Below are 10,840 nucleotides of genomic sequence, written 5' to 3'. Positions count from 1 at the left end.
AGAAGAGATGGTGGAGCCTCAGCTCCCTCCTTCTCTCTCCACTGTCTCTTCATTTGCAGATCTTGCAGATCTTCATTTGCAGAGCTGAACATTGGCAGTGTTCAAGAAATGTGTAGATGAGGCACTTAGGGATATGGTTTAGCAGCCCTGGTGGGGCCAGGTTTACGGTTGGACTTGATGATCTGGAAGATCTCGTCCAACTATAATGAATGATTCTGTGATTCTCTGATCTCTAAAAGTCAGGGTGGGAGAATAGGGGGGCTTTGCTTATGGTGGAGAGGTGCCAGGAGGGCAAACCTGGGGCTTGTGCTGCTCTGGAGCAGATCTGGCTTGCAGCACATGTGCTCTCAGGCTTCTGGCCTATGTTAAAGTGAAAYTCCGTAGCATCACGTGCTGTGTTACTGAGCAATCAGTTTAAAATCACTTCATTTTTCTCTTAATTCAAACTAACAGCCATTCTGTAATGTTAATAAATGGTCTGAAGGGGAAGAAAGGTACTTTCAGAATCTAATAGTCTTTACAATAGTGATACATCATTGTATTCTGGGTAGGCTTATGTTTTTGGGCCTAATCTTGTAAGTATTGCTTGTTACAGATTTTTATGTTGTATATAGAAGTCATTGGTTTCTTTTTGTAACTTATCTAGGAATAATTTTTTTTTTTTTTTTTTTTTTTTGTTGAGAGTGCTTTTTGGATTGAATAGTATGTGTAGATCAGATGCCTCTACTTCAAGGACTCCTGTTGACCAGTACAGAAAACAAATAGGTAAGAAATCTGTTCATTGCAACTAAATGAGTTGATTTAATAAAATGTCTTATTTCTCCTCAAAAACTCTGAATTGCTTGAAAGTGGGTGAGGTAAAGTAACATACTATTTAGGAAAACATTATTTGTGTACTGTCGATTAACTCAAGTAAGAAAGATTTCATAAAGGTGGTGTTTTGTATAACTGAAAAAAAATGTAAAACTGAAAAATTAAAAAAGGCCATGTTTTATGTTTAGAAATGCTAGGGAAATATTGGAGTGTAGATGCTACCTGATATTTCTGAAATATYGGACCTTCCATTATTCTCCTGTTTGCCTCAAGTTTAAAATATGGAYATTTCTAACAAAAGAGCATTCATGCTTTATAAAAATTTTGAAATATTAAAAGATCCAGACCTTTATATTGTATGAATACATATTAATTGATTAAATTTTAATCATTTATTTATTTTTTTCTGTAATGACTCATTGTAGATGTAAGTACCTTGCATACAAAGCACAATTGTTTCTCCCCCATCCCAGAGATGTACAGAGCAAACATAAATCTCTGTTTCTTGGCTTAAATGGAAAGCCAACTGGCTTATTGCATCCATACTTGAGTATTCTGTCTCTGTACATATACAATATTTAAAAAGTAGGTATTTAAATGAAGTACCTTAATCTGTACTGTTATTTAAGTAAATGACTTTGTTTTACAGTTGCTAAGCACCCACATCTGTGTTTAAATATGCAGAAAAATAGTAAGTCTCTGAGTAAAAAGGGCTGGTAATAATCTACCTTCTTATGGTGAAACAGTTAGGATTATGTGAAAAATCTTATTTTTTTCATGTTTTAATTCTTTTAGTGTAACATATTTTAGTATGATTGTTTTAATGGGCTGGGGTTTTTTTGCATTTAAAGTTGAAAATAACTGACTATTTTGTATTTTATTTGTCTTAGGTAGTTATGGAATGTTCTGTGTTTCCTATCTGGGGCAGTCAGTGTGGCAAGCTCTCTTGATTAATTCTTTGAAATAGTTAGAAATGTGATTGAAGCTCTCAAAGTACATTTACAGATGTGAAGCAAATATAGTGGAGAATTTTCAGTTAGATGAGCTCTTAGCTTTTGGGCAGTTCAGGCGTTGTATAGAAAACCTCGGTAGGAAGCTGCTACRCAGCAGGGGATGACACCGCATATACTTCACCAAAATGGTTTTGATAAGAAGTGGGAGCCCCCCAGCTCATCTTTAAGATGAGTCGTCCCCCATAAGTAGGTGTTACGTCCACTGTCCAACACGTTCTCAGCATATTTTTCATTATGGTCACTTCTTTTTGAGCTGTCTCCCTTGAGGTTGCTTTTCTTCCTTTTGTGAACCCCTTCATGTGATTGCTGTTGGACGCATTATTTGAAATGGGTGGAAGAGATCAGTGATCTCGAGGGGGACGCTCTGCTCACCAGGGCAAGACTCATGCATGAAGCATCTCTCATCTCAGTGGGAAATCCTCCCGTCCAGGTCCTGCCTTCAGCTGCAACCCCTGAGAACCGCCAGGACGAGGGGAGCCCCAGAGGGGGTGTGAATCTGCCACCAGCTATGAGACTCACTAAATGACCTCACGCTCTTCCACAGCTTGAGCTTTTTCTTGCACATTAACACCACTTGGCACCGAGGTCGCACATCTCACACCTGTGTGCCAGCACCGATCAGCTGTGTCCTTAGCAGGAGAGAGGACACAGCGTTGTGGCAAGGAGGCAAGAGGGTGAGAGGATTTATATCAGGGACCAGCACTCTGAGTGATCTCGTTATGCAGCTGACTCTCATGTTTTGGGCTAGCCTTATATTAGCCTTATATTGTCTGCGCTGCATTGTATAAAGCTAATATAGCCTTATATTGTCTCGGCAGTTTGGGACCTTTGCTGTTATATGATGCAGCACCATGATCTATTGAGGACTGTGAAACACAGTGTCTGAGGAGTCTCATAATAAGCTCGTTTTGCTTAGATGTGATGCATTGATCTTAACTTGGCATAAGGAAGTGCTAAAAATCATTGTAGGGAGAATCTTGTACTGGCAGGCAGATAAATTATATGAACTACAAGGTGTTTTTCTATCTCCAGTTTCTGTGATTCTATTATTCCTTGGAGGACTTAGAGCAAGTACTAAAAAACTTTACTAAAGTATTTTACAAATACTTAGTATTTACTTTATTTACTATTATATTACAAATACTCTAGTATTTGCAAATACTAAAGTACTAAAATAAATTACTATCCATTGCCTTTTCCTCTGGTGATAGTTGCTTCGGTTCCCATTTTAGTTGTTCATTGATATAACTCTGCAGCTTACCAATATGCATTATTTCAATTAGTGCATTATTATTAGTGAATTTATAGATAAAACACTATATATTAAACACAGGAGTGTTTGAATTTAACATATAAGCATTAAAAGCTAGCATTAGGCCTCGTTGCTTAGGTGAGTTATCCTTCTACTCGMATTGCACCTTTAAGTGTGTTAGTGCAATAAATACAAATATGGACTAATAAAAAACTTTTCTAGTTGTAATGAACATGGAAGCTTTGCTGTTTTGCTTTTGCTTCTGATTTTTATACTGTTTTGCACTACTGATGATAATTCATCTTTTTCATTCCTCATGATCTGATTACATTGGGATTATTAAAAATCATAACGGAAGAATTGCAGTTTTGTCTTGAAATCTGGTCATCAAATAAATAGATTAGATTTGGGGCTTTACATAACTTTGTAAGGATGCTTTAGTGTGAGGATTGTTAATGAAAGACCTTCCAGAATACAGAAGCTTCCAAATAGTTGGCAATCCCAGAAAAGGTAGGGAAAGGGAGACTGTGAAGGGCCTGTGGTTGAACACTTAATTTTTCACACCGATTTAAAGTTTTAATCCAGTGCTTGGGGTGATTACCAGATGCCTTTTACAGCTGTTTAGTGCATATAGATCCTTGAAAATATTATGATGAACAGCTATCTTTTGCTATCTAATTGAGGGACATCATTTTTTACCTTATTATTTGTATAGCCTTGCTGGAAAGGAGGTAACTGAGTTGAAAAAAAGCTTATTATCTTTTTGGGGATGAAAAATACAATCTTTGAGGAACAAGATGCTACAAAATCCTGTCAACGCCAACAAAATTTTCCATTAAATGCTTAGTGGAGTAATCAGAAGTAAAAACATATTTAATTTCATATTGTTCTGATTCCCTATGGCCTGCCACCTACTTGCCCTGTGCCACAGTTTAAGTTCTTATTGCTTGGCAACATTTAGCCATCTTCCTCTATTTTTTTCCCTCATGACAGCAGGGTTCCTTGGGTTGCTGCTTGCTGTTATGCCATTAGCAGTTGCTTTGTTTTTTGCTTCAGCAGCGTTTTCAGGGGATGCCCCTCAAAGGGAGCTTGCTAAGGCTCCTCTGTGTGAGCAGGCCTCCAGCCATCAGCCCAAAGGTGTCAGCAGAACCGCTGGCTGCGCGAGCGCCCGGCCGCGCCCGGCCTCTTCCCCAGGCAACACGGAGGGTTGTACTTATCAGGCCAAGCTGGCGCAGGCTTCTCAGGGACTGTCCCCGAGCGAGGTATGAGTAACAGCAGCACCTTTCCAGACACACTCGGGTTGTGCCAGGAGCAGGCAGGATGCAGGACAGAGCCGAGGAGCTGTTCTGTGGTGGATCCCCTGGAGCAGCCCTGGCTTTAGAGGAGGGAGGAGGAAAAGTAACGGTCCTGCTCTTCATTCAGCTCTCTCAGGCATACAGAAATGTACCCGAATGTGTCCCCTCTTGCACACACACACAGCCCGTGCAGTGGCAGAAAACAGTGAGCTCTCTCGGGAAGCATTTACCTGTCCCTGCTGCTGTTTGTGCTGCTGGGCTCTGTTGGCTGGGATCAGGGGGAAGGTGTGACAACGAGCTCATCTTTCTGCATCTCTGTAGCTTTGCTTCACAAATGCTAGGAAAACAGCAACAAGTTTTGCACCATATTTGCTTTGTTGACTGTTATGGGTGCTTTAAGTTCCCAGAACAATTGCACATGTATGTTTTTCAGCCTTCATCTGGTGTGTCACTTGTTCAGCACGGGAGCCACAGGATCTCTTGGGTGGTGCTCATGACTTGCGTGATTGCATGGATCCTAAGCAGACATACCAAGAGGATTATAGTATAACTAAAACCTGGTCTACAAATCAGGAATAGACATACTTTTGGCTCACTTTGCTGTTGTGTTGCTGTAACATAACTTTTCATGAGGAGAGATTGTTTGCCAATCATTCAGCCTCGAGTTTGTAGACTCAAAGGTCTGCTTAATGTTTGCTCTTTGTCCTTTGATCCTTTAGAATATGAAACTTGTATAGGGGTAGCTGAGGGGATCACTGGAATAAGCAAGGCTCTCCAAAGTCCACTGGGAAGGGGTAAAATTTATAATATAGATATTTTTAAAACAGAAAGTGCTAGGCCATGCATAYTGGGTCTGTTATGATGGTGCTTTCTAGCATAACACACACAAGCGGATCCATCTTTGAAAGAGACCTGGGTGGTGCTTCAAGAGATGCTGGCATGCAGCAACACAAGGAGGAAAGAAAGGAGTTATTAACTTGAGCTAACAGCTGAAAACTTGAGTGTAAAGGGGCCCCTTTTACTCCTTCAGTCAGTGTGGGGAACTAGTGGCTACTGCCAAAGAAAGGCACCTCATCCTGTCTTTGAGTGCTGTGCTTCCCCAGTATCCCTGGCTGCGGAGAGAGAGAGCTGAGGTCTTGCAGCTGCAGCACCCAAAGCCGAGCTAAGGTCTGGAGTGTCCTAGTCCACTGCACGGAGCTGCTCTGTGGGCAGCTGTGTTACTGAAAGAGAAGCAGCCTCAGTTCTCCACACCAGAAGCTGCTTGTGGTACTGTGGTTGTGCTGACAGATGGGAAAGAAAAGATCTTGAGGAGATGGATGAGCAGGAGGGGCTCTAGACAGTATAAACATCCCCTGCGCCAGCCATCAGCTCAATGGGGAAGGTAGACCTGGTGCCCCTTCCCACCATAAATGGAGATGCTGCGTCCAGTTGCCTTTCTGATAAAATAAACTGATTTGAAATGACAGATCATCAGTTCCTAAGGGAAGTCTTCTCCCTTTACTATCTATAACTCATCTTTTTATCTATTTCCCTTTTGGTTCACTTTCCCCATTTTTCTTGCAGAGTCCCTCTCCCTTCCTTATCCTAAATAGGGTAGGATGTATTCAGATCAAATTGGCCACTAAGATTCTTTCTGTTCAGTTCAAAAAAGACAAAAGTAAAGTTACACTTTGATCTTACATCTTTCTGCAGTATATTAGATATTTGGAAATAATTTTTTTCCAATTAATTTTTGTTGTTGTTGTTGTTCAGGAAATATTTGTTAGCAGCATCAAAATTTTAGACTTCTGGTTCTGGAAAAACAGCAACAACATAATTTGGACTAAATTTGAACTGAAATTTCAAAATTGCACAATTTGTCATAAAACAGTAATTTCTAAATGATTGCTGTATTAGAAGAGAGCACAGGAGCTTTTTGATCTTTAAGACTGGTCCTACCATCTCAAACAAATATCTGACAGGGTAGATGTCAGTGGAATGAAAATTCTCCAACCTATGTGCTGGAATAGTGTTTTTTTGTTTTTTGGGTTTTTTTTGCACGCCAATGTTAAGGTTCATGCTTGATAATGCTATGCCATGCCTACCATGTGTAGTCCTTTTGTCTTTATTTGGAGGGAAGTGTAATGGAGAATTAATTTCTTTTTTCACAAAAATTGAGCTATACCTTTTGGTGAGTAATTGCTTCTTTCATTTCAGTTTTTGTCATTTCTTGGAAAATAAAGCAAAAGCAGCTGAGGGAAACTGCTATGAAGTGAAACATAGGCTGGCTTAAGTAACGTGATCCATGTTTTGTGGCTATTGGGATGTATTTTAATAAGTCTGTGGAGGTTGATGATGGATTTTAAGCATATATGGTATGTGATCACTTATTTTTAAAGTCCAAAGCAGTAAAGCTATGTGTTATTGCCTTGGCGCAGGGCATTGAAGGTGATGGTAGATCTGGATATGTACTTACGTTTGTATGGATATTATTTACTTTTCATTTACAAGGGCAGATGCCATCCCAGTATGAACAGAGAAGCTGCAGAACCACAGAACTGAACCTGATGTGCTGTGGTGGAGTTTGCACACACCGTACGTGATAATAAGGAGGAATGTGATGTATATAACTCCTTTGCCCCCTATTGCCACTCCACAGTAAATCTATATTGTTTCTTTGGAGTTGTTTGATTATATTACTTTTATGATACCTTTATACTGCACTTGTATAGTATTTTTATACAGATGGAGGCTCATAGTCTGCTCTGTTTTTAGTCTCATCAACATCAACAACATCACCATTTCACGTTTTGCTGTATTGCATTTTGGTCTTATTGCTAGCATTTGCAATTCCTGTAGAATACCTGGAGTCTACAGGACTCTTGGAGAGACACATTTTTTTGTGCTTGTACTCATCCTGAGCAGCCTGATCCATTTGTCAATGGATTCCTTTTTGCAGGCAAAAATGTTATCCCAAAACAACCTCCCTGCATCCTCTCCAAAATACATGAAAATTTCACTATAGACACATGAGCACATATATATATATATATATATGTATATATGTATATATATATATATATATATATAAACAATCAAAGCAGAGCAGTTTAGGTTTTTTTTAAGAATTCTTGAACCAGGCTTTGAAAATCTTAGCCTGGGGTGACTCTACTACATGACCACAGATCCATCTGGCTTTAGTAGGAAGAACCTGTAGATGTTCTCTTCTTATTGCTGATGGCTAACTAGTGGTCTATTACTTTTACATTTTCAGGGATTTATATAACTTATCTGTGTTAAAAATATATATTTTTAAGTGGAATCTTTTTCTTCTGTTATGCATAATTTTGGAAGTAAGAAATTAGGACCTGGCTGCATTGAGGCATATAAAGTCTTGAGCTATTCATGTGATATCTGCTGGGCCCTGTGTATTACTTCTCAGACTTTGAGTGTTAGATGGATAATGAAATAACAGTGCAGTGGGAGTATCATCTTAACTTAAAATGTTCGAATAAAAATACAGAAAAAGCATTTTTTAAATTTGAATCAAAGTTACTTTCAAAGTATTTCATTGATAAAGCACTATTAACTTCTGAACAAAGAGCTATAACGTTAGAAGTGGAAACCAAGTAGGAGACCAAATACTGTGACTTTAATTGAGTAATAGGATTGCAATTAATATATTTACAGCTAATAAGTCAGTAACTCGTTGTCTCTGACATATTTTACTTCAAATCTGGTCTTTGTAATTCCCCCAGCAATGTGGATATTGTATTTACCGTAGGAACAACTGATGAGTTTTGCCCTGTTAAGCATATATTAAGTAATGAAATAAATATTTTCAAAAGTTTTGACTGCATATTAAATAGGAATGTGGAAAAAGGCCAGCTTTTCTTTAGTTCGTATTCTGTGAATGTCTCATAATTTTCACCATATCTTTATTGTGTTGTAAAATTTGTAGCAACACTGATATCCTGAATTGTGGATAAAATTTTCAAATTTTATTCAAATAAAAAAAAATTGATTTTTTATTAAAAATGAACAGTGATTTTGGAATGCATTTTTCAATCTTAGAATTAATTTCCCTATTATATTTTAGCAGAATGGCTTTCTTGCTCATAAGGACTGGGGATTAGCCGATCTAGATATGATAGGTAACAGGATGTGACACAGCTCAACACTAAATCACTTGTTCAGGTTCAGGCTAGGTGATAGTCACGGGAAGATGCTAACTACCTGGCAGATGTTGGGTGGCATTTTTGATGCAATGTTTGTGCACTCAGTTCCTAGTGGAGAAGTGCTGAAAAACATAATGTTGTTGGCAGTTAAAACAGAGAGGAGCTGGATAATGAACTAGCATATGGAGTGAAACAGTGTCTCAGCATCAGACGAGGTCCCATCAGCTCAGGGTTATGGCATTCTGATGAGTGGCCCAGATTCCCTCAAACTGTTGTAAGGGAGACTGGCAGCATGGAGCATGCTAGATCCTCCAGCTTTGGGCTCCTCGAGCATTGTGCCTGTGCTGTAGGAGGCTGTCAGCAGTGCTAAATAGCTTTGCCTTGATGCTGCATGTTATGGCACTGCATCTTCTGTTTCGAAGTTGGTTTGCACCTGGCCAGTTGGGAGCAGAGGCAGAATGAATGTGCAGCTGTTTGTGTAGCCATAGCCTGAGGGGCATAGCCCTGTAGCAACGTACCTGAGGAGCTGGAGGAAGTTATAGATTAAAATAAAATGCAAGTTGAGCCACTTAGGATTTTGCAAGCATTGACTGAGCACTGTAAGAATCATCTGCAAAGGTGAGAGGTCTCTGAGTTTGGCCTGGTGATTCAYGTCTGCACTTGTAAATTAAGTAAGCCTGGGACTGCTTTCTGGCATAGAGGCCAACTGGCATTGAATGAACCTGACCATACTGTTCAGTTATTTTATCCCCAAAACAGCAGGGTTGCATTCAACCTGCTTTAGGGAAATTGTTCCAGCACTTCCCATGCATGGGAATTGCTTGGAAGAACGCTAGTTACTTTAGGCACAAACTGTGCCAGACCCTGTCCTAAACATTTGGCAATGCAGAGAATTGATTTTCAGTGTCTCTTGCTGTTGTGTAATGTAGTAATACACCTACAGCCAGATAGCCAAAAGGTACAGTTTGACATTGCAAAGTGGTGATTAGCAACATCAGCCTAAGATACCTGACTCCGATTGCTTGTTCCTGTCCCTGTGTCACAGGAGACTGTACTACCAGTTGTGATGGCACAGCCGATTATGTGGTCATTTTGATCCAGTCTGAAGGAAAAATTGTGCTGTGCAATTTTCCAGTTGAATCAATTCCCTGAGCAGCTTTATCAACTGAATGCATACAACTGAGCTACTAGTGTGAATAAAAGAGCAGGACAGCCCGCTGCAGGGACTGAATCACCTGGCAGAAGTGCCATAAGCAAGTATTGCTGCCAAACAGACTGTAAAGCCAGGCCACAGCTCAAGTGAATTAGGAGGAATCTCTAGGCTATCTGACAAGCAGATTGAACAGATTAGAAGGAAGTATAAAGAAGATTAGTTTCCTGTGCTGGYTTTCCTTGACTTCCTTAGAATCACCTCTGATTTCATTCCAGAGGTGTCTGTAGATCAAGTCAATCCTACTTACTGAATTATGGTATGAATAGTGAAAATTATAGTTGAAAATCTTGTTTTCCGAAAGGAATTTCACACTATCCACAGTGAACTTCCATTGATCTGGAAGTGTTGCCTTCCATAGGTCTGGGAAGGACAGCCAGACTGAGCATAGTTCTTTTGGGCCACAGTCTTTTCATGTGCCTACTGCACATGTGATCAGAAGAAACGGAGTRAAGCAGCTAGGACATTTATATCTGAAGAAATACTTTTCCAGAACAGCTCGACTGCAGTCTTCTGTGTCCTCTCTGGAACAGATGCGTACTATACAAACTGGAATGAACGGCACAGAGAAAAACATTGAATAAATTGCAAATCAAATAGTATTGAAGGTGCAATCTAAGGATTCATATCTCATAGTGTGAACTAGCTCAGAAAATCAACCTGTTAAGTACAATACCAGATGGAAATGACTGAGATAGTTACAAAAAGAAACGGACTCATATCTCTGTTAACAGAGATGCCCCATGTATCTTGAAAGGCTGCTTGGAAAATCACAGATCACCTAGCATATATTCCATGGAGGAGTTTCTGCCCAAAGGGCTTATTAGAAGAAGAAAATGTGAGCTGTTGTCTTTGCATAGAGAAAACGATGAAGTTCTATTAAGTAGTYATAATAAAAGGGACAAAGCAGAAAGTGCTTTTAGTGTTCATGAGAGAAAGAGAAAATAATGCTTTTGGTATGGCAAAAGTAAAGAAAAGAAGTCTCTGAAGGGTGGTCATTCCCATCCTAGTTCTACCCCTACACAATCTGAGAAATTAAAGAGCATAGTTCAGTGTTAACTTTCCATGAAACTTTTAGTCTGAATATAAACTGATGATTT

The 10,840-nt window shown here is 39.4% G+C and overlaps 1 protein-coding gene across 1 annotated transcript in view; it reads left to right on the top strand.

Annotated features, from left to right (window-relative positions):
• Positions 1–689: 689 nt before the first annotated feature.
• TRIQK (triple QxxK/R motif containing) overlaps positions 690–10,840 on the top strand; it is a 42,604-nt gene continuing 32,453 nt past the window's right edge. Inside the window, exon 1 of the mRNA XM_026050024.1 lies at positions 690–765. Coding sequence (XP_025905809.1) covers positions 705–765 — 61 coding nt within the window. The 5' untranslated portion in view covers positions 690–704. The remainder of the gene's footprint in view (positions 766–10,840) is intronic.

Source organism: Nothoprocta perdicaria, unplaced genomic scaffold, assembly GCF_003342845.1.
Source record: "Nothoprocta perdicaria isolate Ctin4 unplaced genomic scaffold, notPer1 scaffold_64, whole genome shotgun sequence".
NCBI lineage: Eukaryota > Metazoa > Chordata > Aves > Tinamiformes > Tinamidae > Nothoprocta > Nothoprocta perdicaria.
The sequence above is the reverse complement of the archived record's forward strand: the minus strand, read 5'-3'. Positions and strand labels throughout refer to the sequence as shown.